The 18,926-nt window shown below is 21.8% G+C and overlaps 7 protein-coding genes across 7 annotated transcripts; 3 read left to right on the top strand and 4 right to left on the bottom strand.

Annotated features, from left to right (window-relative positions):
• Positions 1 to 880: 880 nt before the first annotated feature.
• SRAE_1000092300 (Tyrosine-protein kinase Fps85D) lies at positions 881 to 2,613 on the bottom strand (the record flags this gene model as incomplete). Its single annotated transcript, XM_024647815.1, has 4 exons — positions 881 to 1,442; positions 1,898 to 1,913; positions 1,969 to 2,096; positions 2,144 to 2,613. The coding sequence occupies 4 exons, from the start codon at positions 2,611 to 2,613 to the stop codon at positions 881 to 883; spliced, it is 1,176 nt and encodes a 391-aa protein (XP_024501855.1).
• A 298-nt stretch (positions 2,614 to 2,911) lies between these two features.
• SRAE_1000092200 (Hypothetical protein) lies at positions 2,912 to 4,193 on the top strand (the record flags this gene model as incomplete). The annotated part of the gene is made up of 3 exons (XM_024647814.1): positions 2,912 to 2,929; positions 2,971 to 4,113; positions 4,167 to 4,193. 3 exons carry the CDS (start codon positions 2,912 to 2,914, stop codon positions 4,191 to 4,193), a joined length of 1,188 nt encoding a protein of 395 aa, XP_024501854.1.
• A 31-nt stretch (positions 4,194 to 4,224) lies between these two features.
• SRAE_1000092100 (Hypothetical protein) lies at positions 4,225 to 4,782 on the top strand (the record flags this gene model as incomplete). Its single annotated transcript, XM_024647813.1, has 1 exon — positions 4,225 to 4,782. One exon carries the CDS (start codon positions 4,225 to 4,227, stop codon positions 4,780 to 4,782), a length of 558 nt encoding a protein of 185 aa, XP_024501853.1.
• Positions 4,783 to 4,995: 213 nt separating this feature from the next.
• On the bottom strand, positions 4,996 to 6,129 carry SRAE_1000092000 (Glutamine synthetase/guanido kinase, catalytic domain and ATP:guanido phosphotransferase, N-terminal domain and ATP:guanido phosphotransferase, catalytic domain-containing protein; the record flags this gene model as incomplete). The annotated part of the gene is made up of 2 exons (XM_024647812.1): positions 4,996 to 6,021; positions 6,076 to 6,129. 2 exons carry the CDS (start codon positions 6,127 to 6,129, stop codon positions 4,996 to 4,998), a joined length of 1,080 nt encoding a protein of 359 aa, XP_024501852.1.
• A 3,547-nt stretch (positions 6,130 to 9,676) lies between these two features.
• Positions 9,677 to 12,133, bottom strand: SRAE_1000091900 (Immunoglobulin E-set domain-containing protein; the record flags this gene model as incomplete). Its single annotated transcript, XM_024647811.1, has 6 exons — positions 9,677 to 9,877; positions 10,323 to 10,410; positions 10,453 to 11,359; positions 11,648 to 11,743; positions 11,810 to 12,022; positions 12,085 to 12,133. The coding sequence occupies 6 exons, from the start codon at positions 12,131 to 12,133 to the stop codon at positions 9,677 to 9,679; spliced, it is 1,554 nt and encodes a 517-aa protein (XP_024501851.1).
• Positions 12,134 to 14,873: 2,740 nt separating this feature from the next.
• On the top strand, positions 14,874 to 15,440 carry SRAE_1000091800 (Phospholipase A2 domain-containing protein; the record flags this gene model as incomplete). The annotated part of the gene is made up of 2 exons (XM_024647810.1): positions 14,874 to 15,066; positions 15,136 to 15,440. 2 exons carry the CDS (start codon positions 14,874 to 14,876, stop codon positions 15,438 to 15,440), a joined length of 498 nt encoding a protein of 165 aa, XP_024501850.1.
• Positions 15,441 to 15,532: 92 nt separating this feature from the next.
• On the bottom strand, positions 15,533 to 16,761 carry SRAE_1000091700 (4-hydroxyphenylpyruvate dioxygenase; the record flags this gene model as incomplete). The annotated part of the gene is made up of 2 exons (XM_024647809.1): positions 15,533 to 16,597; positions 16,654 to 16,761. The coding sequence occupies 2 exons, from the start codon at positions 16,759 to 16,761 to the stop codon at positions 15,533 to 15,535; spliced, it is 1,173 nt and encodes a 390-aa protein (XP_024501849.1).
• Positions 16,762 to 18,926: the final 2,165 nt, after the last annotated feature.

Below are 18,926 nucleotides of genomic sequence, written 5' to 3'. Positions count from 1 at the left end.
AAAAACAGTTTTTTAAAAGAATAAAGTTGTCTTTGGTTTTTGTGCAACTATGATTTTTATTAGATTAATTAGTGATCACAAGGATATTCTTAATGTTTGGAAAGTGATTTGAATTTAAAAGTATTTTTTGGAGATTAAAAAAAATATGTTTCTTAGTGAAACCACGTTAAGGTAATGAATGTATTGAAAATATATTATAAATAGGCTGAGTTTGTTATCAGAAGTGTCATAGAGAAGATGAAGATACTACTAAGCACCTCCCATATGGTCTAGTGGTTAGGATTCGTGGTTTTCACCCACGCGGCCCGGGTCCGATTCCCGGTATGGGAAATTTTTTGGCTATTCTCCAATACGGTTATTTCTAAATTCTTTTTTTTATTAGAAATTTTTCTTTTTTGAAATAATTTACTATTAAACTAAAGTTATTTTTATTTATTTTTGAGTTATACAAAGTTGAAATAGTTTCTTTTGAAGTATCAATTATTTATAGATGTATAATAAATTATCAAGACAATAATTCGGCATCTTATTTTCAATATATATTGTAAAGTAATTAAAATACTTTTACTATTTCTTAGAGAAAAGTATTAATAGTAAGTTTTATATTAATTAATATATTTTAGTTAGTTGAAATAAAATGTTTTACTTATTAAAAAGTATGTCAAATATTATAAGAACATATTAAAAGTGCCAATGATTATTTTAAAATTAAAAAACAGAAATTTTTTAAATGTTTATTGCATATATAATGTTTATTTTAGTTTAAAATATTGTTAACAAAAGGTTTTAATTATAATATGTTTAGTATCATTATATTGTATGAATGTATTTATTTCCAAAAAGCTAATCTAAATAAATTATTAATTTTTACATTGTAAATTTAACGTTTTTTTTTCACAGAAACTTTAAATTCATTTCTTTTTACACCACGATGATTAAGAATTATACTATCTGACTTTGGAATTGATAAATTTACATTATATGTTAATAAAGCTTTTAAAAGCTCTTTTAATTGTTTAAAATCAAACCGGTTTCGCTGTTCTTTAATAAAAACACCCTCTCTTAGAACAAGACTCCAATCTTCATGACAAGTTTTTGGTATTTCAAAGTATATGCCTTTTTTAAGTTGTGAAACTACATTTACAGCATCTTCTTTTTTAAATGGGGGTTGACCATCATTAAAGATTTCTATAGCAAGTATACCAAAACTCCAGACATCACTTTTTTCACTCCAAGCTATTGAGTCATTTGATAAACATTCAGGAGGTGACCACAATGATATAACTTTATTTTTGATTTTTGGATATTGAGAATTTTGCTCATTCAACTGAATGGCTTGCCCAAAATCAGCAATTTTTAAATATCCATCATCTGATATTAAAATATTTCTTGCAGCTAAATCTCTATGAATAACATTGTTAGATGATAAATAACATGCTCCACTTAATATATCATAACAATAAAATAATCGTTCTGCAATACAAATTTTATCTTTTTCAATTTTAAGATGGTTTTCTAATGATCCCCCTGAACATAAATCCATTATTATACAAATAGGAAGTTTGTCAATAGCAACTCCATACAATCTAACAACGTTTTCGTTATTAAGATGTTTCATAATTCTAGTTTCATTTAAAATTTGCAACAATCTATCTGTTTTTGTTTCATAGGTATCATTTTCATTCCAAGGTGAAAAGACTTTAATTGCAACATTAATTTCTCTAACTTCATTATCACATAAAATTCCTTTATATACAGTTGCAAAATTTCCCTGTCCAATAATATCATTTTTAATGTCATATGAAAATAATGCATGATCAATATAATTAGAAGGTCTTTTTAATTTACACTTCAAAAACAATTTATCTCTAATGTAAAACTTCTTGTAATGTTCTACCAAAAGTGGAATATTTCTAAAATATGAAAAATTTTTGCAATATTTTTTAAGTAAAGTTAAATAATACCGACCATTGTCATTATCAATTATGTAAAATTCTAGTTTCTTTTCAAAATTCATAACAACTAAACAATATTTCAACTCTTGTTCAATTGGAGAAAGGTGAATCAAAAAATCTCCAGCATTTGTAAAAAAATGTCTAAAAATATAAAAATTTTTAATTTTAAATAATTTGTGTAAACATACTCAAAATCTTCAACTGGCCTCAAACCATGATAATATGGTTGAGCTTCTATTTCGTATTCTAAAGTAACAGAATTGCAATTTCCTTTATACTTTGTACGATGAGATTTCCTCCTCCTTTTTGTATTTTTAGAACGTGGAGTATATTTTTTGTTGTGACGTGATACCTTTTTTTTAGAAGAATTTTCATTACTTGGAGTTTTTGGGCAATTTGTTAACTTGTCAGAACTATTAACATTTTCCATATTTCCATCAGTCTTCACCTCAATACTATCATTAATGTTTTTTTTCCTTTTCTTTGGCATAAATGCAACGTAATTTCCTCCTTCTAAAAATATTGTTTTTTCATCTTTAGCAACAGTATTGGGTAAATTTTTAACTTTTTTGTCTAAAACATTTGAAGAAACTTCTTGAAATAAATTATTGTTAACCAAATTGAGTGGTTTATTTATGGAGCATTCTTTATTAGACATTTGATGGAATTAATAAAATATATATTTCTAATAAATTTCATAATTTCAAATAATTATAAACAAAAAAATTATATTAAGATATTTATTTTTGAATATTATTTATGCTAAATTTTTTTTTTAATTAATATAATAATTTTGAAAAAAAAAATCTGCAAATATATTTTCAGTCATTAAAAACAAATAAATTGAGATGTTTTTTCTAAATTGTAAACGTTATACAAAAAAAAAGTAATGAACTATCTTTTCAAAATAACTTTAAACAAATAAGATTACTTTTTAATGGCCCAATTTTTTTGATATGTACTCAACAAATAATGTAAGTTTTTAGTATATATATATAAAAATTAATTTTTTTAGTCAACAGATTCAGTGTCAAATTTTAGTCAAAATAATAAAAGTATTGTCCATTTTATTACTGCTTCACCAAGAAATGGTCATGACTTTTTAATTGCTAAAAAAATTACACCTCCTCAATCTTCTCAAAGAAATGAAAAAATTTTATATAATAGAAGTAGTATAAGAGGAAATTCTAATTTTCATTCACCTGATGTGTCTTCATTAGAGTATATGCTTAATAGAACTGATGACAATAGAGGATATCAATTTACTAAACATATTTTAATATTACCTCAAGCAAATAAATCTATTAGATATAATCATGAACCAAGATTTCAAGGTCAAAGAAATTTACATCGAATTAGTAAAAAAAGTTTTTTGTTGAAACTTTTTCAATTTTTAATAAATTGGGATGTCATAAAAAAAGAATCTAAAAGAAAAACACCTATAACATGGACATTAATTTTAATGATATCATTATTATTTACATTAAAATGTTTTACTTCACAATTTAGGCCAATTTTAATGCCAATAGAGTCTACTTATAATGATAGTAATAATCAAGATCCATATGAAGAAGTTCAATTAAATCATTTAAAAATTCTACCATCTTGGTATTTATCAATAACAACAATAGATATGGTACAAACATTTGCACTATATTATCCATTAATTAACAAGACAAAATATGTTACTGAAGTTTTTAATTATACAAATAATAGAGAAAAAGGAAGTCAATGTTGTGATGATTTAAAATATAATGTTTCTTATCAGACAATTGTTGGTGTTAAATGCCTAGGAAGAGATAGTAAACATCTAATTAAAAATAGATATTTATTTGATGGAAATTTGTGTGGAATTGATCCATTACATTGCCATCAAAATGATAAAGATGATTATAGTTTACCAAAAAATGTTATTAATTATCCAATTGATATTACTTGTGATTATCTATCTGAATCCAATAGAAGATTTGATGAAATTGTAATGAATATTCCATATAAACCTTGTACTTTTGGTATTCATGGAAGATGTGAATTAATGAATGAAAATAAATGTAATTGGATTGGTGGTTATTATCATATTGAAGCACATTTATGTTCTCAAGTAGATGGAATACAAGATTTAGTATTTTTAGGAAATGATTGGAGTGTTATTTGGATGGTAAATTCGAAAATTTTACTATTTTTAGAAAGTTATTTATCTTTATTTACTAGAATCGTTATTTCTCTAATTTCTGTTGAATCTTTTTTATCATTATTAGTAGTACTATTTATGATTCTTCATGGTATTTTAATTCTTGAAAGACAACATTCTGTTGAAGTAGTCTTACCATTATACATATTCTATGCTAAAATTGCTGGTTTAACCAATCTTTTTATTCAACCAAATATACCACATTACACATGTTTTAATGTTATTCTTGCATTATTTTCTTTATCAAATATATATCCTAAAATATTATCTGGAAGTAATACTATTTTTAAAAATCGTCTTTACTACCTATTTCTTTTTATTTTTATATTTTTTATTAATCCATCTACACCTATTATAACACCATGGGCTAATATTACAACTGGAATAATTACTTTCTTACAACGTACCTATATATTATATCCAAGTAAACGTTTTTCATTAAGAAAACAAAATATTTTAATGATAACTTCATTAATTATTTTTTTACTTCCCCTAGAATGGATTATTACACCATTGTCAAGTGATTTTGTACAAGATTTTTATTGTGATTTTTTTCCATCTACTGAAGATTGTATATATTATAATAATCTTCGTGCAATTAATTTTGATTTTTTTAAAAAGCTTACTATTTTGTAATAAATAAATAAAAGATAAAACTTAATAATAAAACTTTTTATTACAAGCAATTGTAAAAATTATTTCTTCAAACATATAAAAATTTATATAATTAAAGAAAAGAAAAATGATACTTCAAGACTTATCCTTAATTATCTTATACAAAACTACTACATTAGAAAAAAGAACTAACTATGAAAAATTTTTTCCTTTCTTTAAACAGTTTAACCCAATTTAATTAGCTTTCTTCTCCAAATCAATAAGGTACTTGACGCCATCGTACATTTGTTTAACAGCCTCAAATTCAGTTAATCCAAGTCTTGCTTTGTTTGAAATGTCATAAACTCCACCAGCAGATTCAGAATGTTCTCCATGAATGCCACGAATTTGGAGTTTCAATTTGTCACAAATTTCCTTGAAGTCTGGGCGAGCAGAAGTTTTTGGAAGTTTAACATGAACAGAGGCTCTGACAGTTGTTCCAAGATTAGATGGACAGAAGGTTAACCATCCAAGTCTGGCATCTCTTGAAAATGGAGCTTGAGATTGAATAGTTTTAACACCCTTGTTTAATCTTTCAAGAACTTGTCCTACATTACCACCTGGTTGCATAGAAATAATGCGAAGATGGTCTTCTTCATTAACCCAGACAAGGAATGTCTTGTTTTTGTTGTGGAAGATACCTCTTCCAACTGGCCAGTAGCGGCAGGCATTGGCAGCTTGAAGGAATCTATCTCCTTCTTTGAAAAGGAAATGATCAGCAATAAGTTGATTTTGGACTTCTTTTGTCATTCCAAGAAGTGGATAATAAGTTCCTTTTAACTCTTCATCAGTCAAATTGTCAAAAACTTTTTTAACTGTAGCTTCCATTGTTTTGTAATTTTCTTCAGTCAAACATGGATTAAATGGGAATCCTTGGAATGATCTTCCGCAACGAATACGTGTAGAAATGATATATTTACCTTCTGGATCAAGATCAGGTAATGTATTGTATTTTCCTTCACCAAGATCTGTAGCTGGTTGAACTTGATTTGGTCCAAATCCATTATGGTAATCCTCAATGAGTGGATCAAAGAGATCTTTGAAAAGAGTATATGCTTCGGCATCTGGTGCATAAACACCAACTCCAGAATCAAGATTAGCAACTCCAGATTGAATGACATCAAGAAGTGTAGCTCCAAGCTTGGTTTTCTTAGCCTTAAGTTTTTCCATAACTTCTTTTGTCAAATACTTTTTCAAAAGTGAGTGACACTCATTTGAGGCCTATAAATTTAAAAAAATTTTGTTAAAATTAATAATTTTTTTTTTTTAACATACTTGAAGTTTAGCATAGCCATCTTCAATCTTCTTAATAGTCTCAGCATCAGCCATTATAAAAAGGAGTTTTTTATCTAGAAAAAGAAAAAAAAATAAATTTTAAAAGTAAAAAATATTATATAATAATAAATTAAAATAGTGATAAGTAATAATGTATGTTACATGTATCATCATATTAACAATACACCTTTTTCTATTACACGTTCATTTTATATAATAGTAAATATATTTTTAAATATTATAAATAATAATGTTGGACCAAAAAACATTACATTTTAAAAAGTGATCTCTCACTCTTCTCTATCTCATTTTAATAGGGGAGTGGAAAATGATAGAAAAAAGGCAAATGGCTAACTTTCAATCGGAGAAAAAAAAAGAGTTATGGATTATTTCAAAAATTTGCACGTAGACACAATTTGATTACACATACAAAGTTTATCTTCTTTTGTTAAAAATTTAAAATACTTTGGTATTTGTTTATAAAAGAAATATTATAATTAAACATTTTTTTTTAATTAAAGAACAATTATGCCATTACCTAGAGTGTCATTGAAATATTTTATAAAAAAAAATTAAAAAAAATAAAATTTTCAAATATCAGATATGTAACAAGGAAGTACAAAGAAATTTGTTAAAATTAATGATTACAATGGTATTTTTATATTTTTGCAAAAATGAGATAGGTTGTATGATATGAAATAAAAGAATGACTAGATTGCATCATAATAAAAAGTTCCCATTTAATTAAAAAATGTTTCTTTTACATCTGAAAATAGGAAAATGTTTGATAGGCAGTTTTAGTGAATAGTATTATTTTTACTATTTTAAGTGGGGAAGATTTTCAGTATTGAATAGAAATGTTAAGGAATAAAATTGAAATATATATATATATATATATATATTTTATCTCTATTTGAAAAATAATTAGTTAAAAGAATATAATTATAAAAATTTTTAAAATAAACTATAATTATATGGGACAAATGGTTATTTAAAAATGTTTGTTTAAAAGAAATGCCTATCATTTTTTTATTTAGTATTTGATATTCATTTGATAAAAGACCACATTTCTGACTAAATTTTTTCTTAAACTTTAAACTCTTTTTCTTTATTTTTTTTCTTTTTTTTTGTGATAAAAGATATCTTATAGAAGGGCAATGAGTGAATAAATACAACAAACTTAAAAGATGGTTAGTTTTTAAAATATTTTAAATTAATCTTAACAAACTATTTTAGATATATCTGTTTTCTGTTGTCATAGCATACTATTTTATTATATATAAAAATTTTTTTATTTTTAGAATAAAACATAATACACATTGTTGGTATAAATAAAAAGAAAAGAAAAATAAATATAAATATGAATTACAGCATATTTGTAAGAACATGAGAGAGTGATAAAATTATGGAATATACATTTTGTTAATATTTACCTCATATTTATACACATTTGTAGTAATGGAAAAAGGCTTCCTTTAAAATAAGCACCTTCGATCCTCAAAAACTCCACCTTTTTTTGTTTATAAAGATGAAATGTATATTTATGTACCTCGGAATGTATAATTAAACTTGAATATTTAAAAGAAAGACATTCCATATTACTGAAGAAAAAAATGTTGTATGTTGAAATTTGAGGATAAATGTTTAATATATTCTCAATATATTAAATAAAATATATAGAAAATTGCTAGTGAAAAGTATAGTTGAAGAAAAAGAAGAAAAAGAAAGAGAGAGAGAGGAACAAAAATTTTCGTTACCATTTTTTGACCTCCATATATTATTTGAATAAGTTAAAGATTAACTGATTCTTTTATAAAAATTCAAGAGTAACAGTTACTTTCATAATCAACTTATATTGAGATTAATGTGTTTTTAAAACAAAAGTTAATATAACATTGATACGTAAAACGTGTATTTTTTTAATATATTTTATTTCCCAATATTTGGTGATCTTTGAAAAGTGAGAAATGTAATTATTTTATTTCGAGTTATAGTGTATGAGTAAAAAACTTTTCTTTTTTTTTTCATTAAATATACACAATATATTTCTTTAATATTTCATATTAAAAATTTTACTGTTTTAAATCTTTGGATGTAAAAGTATTTATTTAAATATAAATTTTCAATAAACGAAAATATACTCTTGCATTTGGAGTGATTGAAAAAAAAATTACAAAGAATAAAGAGGATGATAAAGGGATATTTAGATATTTATCAAGTTTTTGATAACAAACATTAAATAATTATTTGATTTCATAAACAAATTTATGTGTAATTGATATAAAATGTTGTAAACAGAAGATTACATATGCTATATTTTGTTATTGTCCATAAATGTATTTTATTATTTGTAAACAAATTTCAACTTAAAAAATGTAATACTTTAAAAAAATCTGTTATATAATGTTAACAGGAAAAAAAAATATAAATATATATATATATATTTATGTTCGTTATATGGTTTTATTCTCTATATATATATTTTTTAATTTTCATGCATACATAAGTAAATTATGCATTTATAATATTAAAAAATATATTTTTTTTTATAACAAAAACAATTTTTTTATTTGAATAGATAGTTTGTATATATTTCATATAAATGCATTTTGTAAGGGATTATTTTTTTTTTAGTAAATTATAAAATATTAAACTATCAATGAATGATAATTTTTGTCTCATTAACAATTACATCTTTTTTAAATTAAAAAAGATATGAAAATGAGAAAAATTTTTTATGTGCAATTAACATTCAATATGAAAAGACATCATTTCCAACTTTTTTAAAATAAAATATAAAATACTAAAAAATTTTAAATTAATGTGTTAGTATTGAAAATGCAGTAATATACTTTATCGTTAGATAACTTTTCTTAAAAAGAGTCTTCTAAGAAAAATAGAAATTGAAAATTTATATAACGTCATCTCAACTTTCAAATATATTTAATATTTTTTTTATTAACTTTGTTATCAAGAATAATAGTAAAATATTTAAAATCAAAGAATTATTATTTTTAAAGAAAATTTTATGATTATTAAGAAGTAATCTTTGATTATTAGAATATATTTCTAGATGAAATATCATTAAAAAAGATCTTTGTTACAAATTAATTGAATATTTTTTATGTGTTACATTTTAACATCAAAATTTTTATTGTAATAGAACCACAAATATTGTTTTTTCAATTTTAACTCTCTTAACTTAATTTTTAATCTTATATATAAACATTGAAATAAATAAATAATTGTCTTATTTTTTTTTGTTTAATATAATTAAGACATTAACTTTTTTTTTTAATTTTTTTGATTGTTATAAAAAAAAGGATATTATTTATATAAGAAGAAATTATATCAAATTAATTTTAAAACAACTTTTATTTTGATCTTATAATTTTATAAAATAAAAATATTATTTTAAGCCTTACAAGAAAAGCTAAAATATTATTTTTCTTTTCCAAAAAAATTAATATCTCACCTTATTTCTAGAATATTATAATAATATCATCAGAAGCCTGTAGGCACTTTAATTTCAAATGAAATAAAAATAACAGTTATGTGAGGAAATATTCTACCATCATATTATTTTTTTTTTCCTGTTATATTAATTAACAGAAATAAAATTATTTAATGTTTTGAAGTCATTGGAACATGCTTGATAAAAGGTTGAATGTATCCATGCTCCATCAGCAATAAATTTAAATTCATGTGTTCCTTTTGGTACATCACACCATATTCCATATTTGTTATGACTATTCCGTAATGGATTACATTTTAAAGCACATTCCCAGTTGGTAAAACTTCCCTAAATATACATTATATATTATTACATTTTATGATTCTTTTTTTTATAATAAAAATTTACATTAAATTGTATAATCGTTTTAAAGAATTAAATAAATGTTTTGTTACGGGATTATTTAATTTTTACAATAAAAAAAAAAGTTATCTATGTTGATGTACACTATTTAATATTTGTATCTTTATAAATAACTATTACAAAATATATAATTAATATAACCTTTATATTAATAATCAGAAATGTTAAAAAAAAAGAAGTTTAAATATATAAAATATAGTAGTGATTTGTTTAATATGATTAAAATATACATATATAAGTGTTTCTATACTAGAGTAATAATATAAATTTTAATTATATATTATTATAAAATTAGTTATTCTTCAATGATCATAACTATACATTTTTTTTTAATACATGTTTTAATTTAATTTTATATATAATAACTTACAACAATAAATACATCTGTAGCTTTCCAAGGTAACTCAATTTCAAACCATGTTCTTTTCATTTCATAACCATTTTTTGCTAGAAAGTCACTAGAAAAAAAAAATTTTATTTATAAGAAAAATTAAAATTACGTTGTTAATATATCATTTATATTTCTAAGTCCACAGGGTTGTTTTTTAATTAAAAATCCATGTCTTAAATTTACATCATTTTTTTCAATACGTTTTTTTTCAAATTCAAGTTCTGCCTCCAATGTTTGTATTTTATTATCAGCTAATTCTAATTGTTTTCTTTTCAAATTTAACTCTTCTTCATATGGTGCTTTGTATAATGGATTATCTAAATAACTTGGATATCCATTACAACAATTACCTATGAATCCTCTACAATTCATGGGTGGTTGATAGAAATGATGACTATTTTGTTGATAACATGAATTAAATTGTTGATGATTATGTGGTAAATTTGGTTGATTGGTATACAAATTAGTTGGATGAATTTGTGATGACTTGTAACGATTATCATTCATTGTAAAATCTTTTTTAGAAATTTCTTCCTGTAATTCAGTAATTTTTTGTTCAGCCATTGCCAATTCCTGTTTTAAAGTATCATTCTCAAATTGGAGTGCTTTTGTTTCATGTGATTCATTTAATACTTTTGATGAATCTATATTTTCAAGGGTATTTACCTGACTTTGACAACCTACTTCAGAAGTACATTCTTTTTCAGGACGTGAGGTATTTTCACGTAATTCAGTAACTATCTTTTTAGCTTCCATCATCCATTCTTTACATTCTTTAAGTTCTTTCTCTAATGTAACATTACTCTTCTTCAATTCATTTATTTCATTTTCAAGTTTCTTCATCTGTCCATCCTCAACTTTTGTTATTTCTTTTTTTATATTTTCATCCTTCATAACAATATCTTTTTCAATAGTTTCTTCTTTTGGTATACCTTTTTTAAGTAATCCCTTTTCTCTTAATAAAACTCCAACAGGTAAATTGTCTAATCCTTTACTTTTTTTTCCATATGACCCAGCTACAAAATATTAAAACATCATAGAATAATTAAATTTTTTTTAAATAAAATAATTTGATAATTTCTCAAAAATTATAATATTTATATGTCAAATTGATGGAACGTTACATTAATTATGCATGTATATATACATATATGTAGATACTCAAAATATTCTAATGTGTTTACAAATTAATATTAAGTTAAAAATAAAAATTATAAATTAAAGACCATTGAATTATCAAAAGAAAAAAAAAACTTTTACGTAATTAAAATTATTTCATTAATAATTATAATAATAAAACTTACCAAGCATTTTTTGTACCAATTCAACTGATTTCTCAAACCTTTCTGTTGCAACAGTATATGCATCAACCTTTTTACCATATGGACGACATCCATGAGCTGAAAAAAAAATTAAAAAAAAAAGACATTAATAAATAAAAAAAAAATATATATATATATATTTACCAATGTTAACAAAAATTGGATTTGAATCCCATCCTTGATATGGTTTACAAACTCTACCATTAGTTGAATCATATTTCAATGCTTTTTGTACACCATTTTCTTTGTAATAAAGACTGTGTGCTCCTGGTATTGAACTTTGTATAATTGAAAATAAAATACTTCCATCTGCCTCCAGAGGAACATCTATTGGTTCCATTTGGATACGTATCCATCCTAAAAAAAAAATTTTTTTTATAATAATTTTATTATTAATATTAAATTATTAAATAATGTACCTTTTGGTGGTCCATCATTAATATTGGTCATCCCAACCACAGCAGTCATTATTTCTAATCTTAAAAATAATAATAATAATAAACTTTCAAAACAATTAATTTTTTTATTAATCAATCAAAAAAAAAAAATTACAAAAATATTTATTTTTATGGGTACAAAAAAAAAAATAAAAGTAGGTAAATACTATTATAATATTAATTAAAAATAAAATTAATAAACATTAAATCACTCATTGGTTATGTTTTTAGTTTGAAATATGTTTTGAATTTAATAATATAAGTCTAAATATATACATGTACAAATGTATTTAATAAACTTATTAGTTAATAATATATAAAATTTTATGATACCATCGTTTAGATGGTTAATATTATAGATAATTAAAGAAATATGTATACATTAATAATTATTAAATATGTCAAAATTACTTGAACTGATAACACAATTATTGAAAATAACATTTTACCTTGAATGATAAACAATTTTATCCAATATTATTAATTAAAAGATTTATCATAAATATAGGAAAAACATTTAATGGATATTATTTAATTATTACTTATTAAATTATAAAAAAAAAAAGATAATTAAATGTACTGGAATAAATGATAAGGAATGTTGTATATAAACTGATAAATATATTGTTTTAATATTATATTTTAAAAAATAAATTAAAATATTAAAAAGAATTATCACTTGAATGATAACTTTTTAATATTATAATAAAATATTTTATTAATTTAAAAAATGAATATATAGATAATAAAATATATTTAAAAAAATTATACATATATATTTAAATATAACAAATGAATAATTATGTGAAATTGAAACATTTTTATCAAAAAAAAAAATAAAATAAAATGAGTATTGAGTAAGAATAAAAGTGTAACATATAAAACTCAAATAGAAATGTGTTTCTTTTCAGTTATCTTAAATTATATATAGTTATATTATAATTTTTTTTTCTAAAAAGATACAATATGTGTAAATTAATTTTTCCTCTTCAATTTATTTAAAATTACAAAATAAAAAGAATCATTTAATAAATGTATCTTTTATATATAAGAATTTTAAAAAAAAAATTATGATAAAGATGAATTGGTAAAGAAAATAAAAAATTTTTTTTAATAAATTTTTGACAATTATAAATGATTAGCTTGGAGAAAGATTCTTAAAAATTATGTTAACATATTATATTTATTAGAAAAAGACATAGTCATGATTTTGTATTTAGAGGAAGGAATGGAAAAAGAAATATAATATACATGTTTCTTCTTTGAGTATAATACATTGATGGAAACTAATACAACATATGCTGATGAAGGGTGTTGATTTTTATTACCTTCAATATAATATTTTCACCATTATACATGTAGCATAATATATAGTATTTAATTCAATGACGTGTTCGGTAAGAAATGAAAATCTTATCATTAAATATTTTAAGATTATAATATCAAGAAAAATATACTTTTTTTTTATAATTTATAAAAAAATATATATATATGTAGAATAGTATATTTAAAAAAAATGCAACACCTTTAGGATTCTAATTAAAGTTTATCCAAGCAAAGGAATTAATTTCAAGGACATCTATTGACACTGATAAAACCTTGTTTGAATTATATGTTTATTTTAAATAAAATGTAAAAATATTTTAAGAATTGAAATAAACATTAAAATATATTTTTAACTAAAAACAGATTAGTTATTATGATTAAATGTACATCAATTAAGATAACTTAACTATTAATATATTAGTTTCTCTTAAACTATACTAAAAAAAATTTTTTTTTTATTTTAATAGTAAAAAGTAGGAAATTAATATTGATATTGTTTTAAATGTCATATTTAAAAATGAGTATGATGAGAAGGATAAAGAAAAGTTAGAAACATATATTGGGGTGAACGTTAAATATTAACAAAAAAGAAATATTGCAAGTATAGTAATGTTATATGAGAAGAGATGCCAATCAAGTATATGTTGAATAGTAACAAAACACATATATAGGGCAAATAAAAAAATATATATATTTTATTTACAATAAAATAAAATCTTTAATAGTTTCTTAAACATATTCCTACTCTTTTTTTTTTCTACTTATACTATTTGAATTAATAAAAGATCATACTATTTATATTATAAAACAGTAAACTTTGATCATATTTTTTTTTATATAGATTATTATAACCTTTTCATTAAGGCACATTTATATAATATTTTCATTCACCATCAACTGTTAAAAGTTAGTAATAAAAAAAAAAAAAAAAAGAAAATATTATACAAAAATAAGTTGATGGAACAGGTGGATCAAGGTGAATGTTATAAAGTTTCTTTCTATAACATATACACTAATTATTTTAATAGGCTCTTTACTAACTATAAACCGATTATCTTTATATAATATACATATTTATAACCTCACTTTTTAGAAAGTATTTTCTGTGACAAACATATATTTATTACATATTCTTACAAGATTAATCTTTATTCAAGTTGTTAAGAAAAGTATAACATTAATGTTAAAACAAAATTACTTTAACTTTAAAAAATAATATCTACCTGTTATTATATTAACTTTTATATTAATTTTTTTTTAAATAAAGTATAAACATATTGACTATAATACTCATTTCAATGTAAAAAAAAAGAACAGAAATGATAAACAGTTTTTTTTTTTACATATTCAATTAATTTCAAATTTCTTATATTTATTTATATAAAAAAAAAAAATTTTTTTTTTAACATAGATAATAGGTAATATAAATATTACTCATAAATTAAATGATAGCACGTATCTGTTTTTACATATTTATCTCACTTCTAGGAACAGCTTGCATTTTAGTTATCTTAACAATAACTAATTTTCCAACACTTCAACAACGATATGAACATACTGGGCATTGGGTTTGTGGTAATGGTGAAAATGAACAATTATCTGCCGTATCTGCTAGTTATAGATGTCCTAAAGCTAAAGGTAATTATTATATATTATTAATTAAATATTACTATCTAATAAATAATTATTTTTTTTTTTAATATTTAGAAAATTTAAATCAATGTTGTAAGTATCATGATGAATGTTATCATAATCAAGTTGGAAGACATTTTTGTGATTTAAGTTTTTGTAAATGTCTTCTAGCTAATTTAGAGTATTCTAACAGTTCAAATGATAATAATTGTATCTCAACAGCTAAAGTATATTGTAATTTTGTTACAGTTATGGGTATATTTCCCTACACAGATTCTATGTGGTATGAAGAGGAAGGTGAAAAATATAAAATTATCCATCAATTATCAATATTATCGAGTATTAAAAATTTTTTTAAATCTTTGTTTAATAATAGATAAGATGTTTTGTTAAATTCTTCAATTCTTAAAATATTAGTTAACTACAAATATCTATACAAACACTTTATAAAATGTAATTAAATAAAATGAAATTAACAAAATAATGTACCACGTTTTTTTTGCTCAGCTTCAAGAGCATTAAATAAGCTTTTAAAATTTCCTGCACCAAAACCATTAAAATTTTCTCTTTGTATAATTTCTAAAAAAAGTGTAGGCCTATCCTGAACTGGTTTGGTAAATATTTGTAACAAATATCCATTATCATCAAAATCAACAAGTATATTTAATTTTTGAAGGTCATTTAAATCTTCATAAATCCTAACATAATGCCCTTTTAATCTTTCTCTCAAATCTTCATAATATTCATTAGGAATTGATAAAAATTGAACACCTCTTTTTTTAAGATTAGTTACTGTCTCAATAATATTTTCAACCTTTAGTGCTAAATGTTGAATTCCTGGACCACCATGAAAATCAAGAAATTCCTGAATTTGTCCTCTACCTTTCCTTGTTCCAGTAACTGGTTCAGCTATTGTCATTTGAATCTCATTACTAACATTCACTACTAACCATGCATTCATTGCTGAATACTCTGAATGACATATTTTATCATCAATAGACCAAAATCTATTTAATCCTAATGATTTTTTATAATAATCAGCAACTTTTTCTAATGTACCTTCATGATGATTCTGTACAACATGATCAAGAGATAAATATTCAATAGCTTTTGGTAAATATTGACAAACATTTGGTTCAAAACACATAAAACCTGGTAAAAAAAATCCATCATATTTAGATGGATCATATAATGTATGAACAATATCACTATTGTCATAATTTATTTTATATCCAATACATTTATCATTATAAAAAATACTTTCCTTAATATTAACACCAGTTATATTTTTATTATTAACACCATTTTTCAATAAATCAATAATCTTATCAATATTGTTAACCTTAAATGCAACGTCCTTAATTGAATCACCATGTTTAATGATATGATTATCCCATTCTTTATCTTTAAGGCCAACTTTACTATTAAAAACTAATATAACAGGACCATTTCTAATAGCATATTTTATTCCTCCATTTTTTTCTCTACAAATTCCATACATCTCAAAACCATACAAAATACAATAAACTTGAGCTGTCTAAAAAATGAAGAAAAAAAAAATTGTTTTAAATAAAATAATATAAAAAAACAAACCTGAACAGCATTAACAACATAAAATTCTACATAATAAAATTCTTTCATATAATTACCAATAATATCACTATATTTTTGAAAACTTTCATCTTTTTTAGTATCTTCCATGTTGTAAAAACAATAATAATAACAACGCAATATATAAAAGTATTTATTGTAAATTTAATGTATAAAAGACGATGTCTTCATAATATAAGTATATATGTACTAGTTAATAGTATAAATTAGATATCTTATCAAGACAATAACACGCTGATATCTATTATTCCTCTATATACTGATAATTATTAAAAAGTAGAAATATAAAAAAAAATTTTTTTTTTAATATTAAAACAATTTTAATATAAAAATTTTGATAAGATAGGTTATAATTATATAATTAAAATAATGTCATATATGTATATAAACACTTTCCTTTTTATACTTTTCGTAGAATATCGGAAGACTGTCTGAAAGGAGATCTATCAACTTCGCATTTTCATAGATACATTTTTCCACGATTATTTTGATTCATTTTTATAAATAGAATAATATTTAATAAATATTAATTATTAGATATTAATTAAATATATTTCTAATAAATATTTTTTTGGTAATTTGATATAAATATAATTAACATCTAATTAATTAATTAATTAAAATTTTATATTTTTAAAATAAAATTGATACTTTGCTATCACTTTTTTTTTAATATAAAAAAAAAAGTTAAAAAAAAACATAATAGTATTATTATTTTTTTCACGATAAAAATGTACTCAAATAACTTTTCATTTATCATTATCTTATCATTAATTACAAGATTAATGAGAAAATTTTTATTAAAAAGTTGTTTGATAAGAAATAAAAATTTTTAAAAAATTTTTTACACCTAAAATTTAAAGAAAAGTACAAACGGATATTATATAAAATAGATTAAAAAAAATTAAACTTTGTTGATGTAATGTTTACATTTCTAATTTTTTATAAAACATTTAATAAATCTTTCATATTCATGTTAGTTTTTTTTTAGAAAGTCATCTACTAATTTTGAAGAAAAGTAAGATAAGCAGTTTTTATTGCTACATGACTAAAAGAATACATTTAGGTGTTCCATTTTATGGTACAATGATAGTGTATTTTTACAAATCATCTTTTTATAAATTTGTAGGTTACATTTTGTAAACCTTTTATAAACATATTATTTATATATTTTGTCAATATTGAAGAATTTTTTTTAATCATTTCATTGTTGATAATACGATTATAAATCCTCTTATTTTGACTATTTTTTGATTTTCTATAATAAATATTTTTCAATTATCTTATTTATATTTTTATCCTTTACAACTTTAATTGATAAAAAAGAATTAACATTAAATAATAATCAATTTTTAATATCTCAGTTTCTTAATCATCTTTTAATAATATTTGATTTATGATGCTTGTTATAATAGAAAAATAGTTTTTCACTTCTAAAAGTAAAAGTAGAACCATTATAATTATTGGGGGGTGAAGTAATACAATATTTAATTTACCATTATTTTTAATAAAAATATATAATAATAAATTATTCTTGATTTATAAATATATCAAAGTAAAGAAAATAAAATATATTCCCAGGTTTCTTATATTTCTTTAAATATTTACAAAATAAGTTTTAACTTCAATATCTTTCTAGTGTATTGAAAGTATCTTAAGATGTTATCTTATTTTAGATAATTTTTATAAACATCTTATTGATATTGGAGTGTATTTTATAAAATAATATCCATAATGTTTATGATTACATATTGATAAAGTCCATCATTATATGTTGTTGTAAGTAAAAATAATTCAATTACAATAAAAAAAAAATGATTTTAAAGTTAAATTTTAAGGTTAGAAATTTTTTTTGAATATCTACTGAATTCATGAAAAAAGTGAAAAAGTTATTATTAAAATAATTTATTTGCTATGAATGTTTTAAAATACACCAATCGACAACAATCTTATAATCATACGAAAAGTTATGATTATGGTACTAAAAAATTGGAAACAATGAATATTTTAGAAAAATTTTCACCTTTTCTTATATCTCGCTTTCAAAGTTAACATAAAAAGAAGAAAATCTTTGCAATAGGTTTCAAATCAGTTTTCATTTAAGGTCTACCTTTAAAATATTTTTATATCTCCAACCAGTTTTGAAATATAAAAAAATGATGACAAAGAGTTAAGCGCGCAAAAATACCAACTTTCATATCTCAAGATGGGTTGATATTCAGAAAATGTTTTCAACGTAGACTATGTCTAAAAAC

This window comes from Strongyloides ratti (genome assembly GCF_001040885.1).
Source record: "Strongyloides ratti genome assembly S_ratti_ED321, chromosome : 1".
NCBI lineage: Eukaryota > Metazoa > Nematoda > Chromadorea > Rhabditida > Strongyloididae > Strongyloides > Strongyloides ratti.
This window is presented reverse-complemented; position numbering and strand designations above follow the sequence as displayed.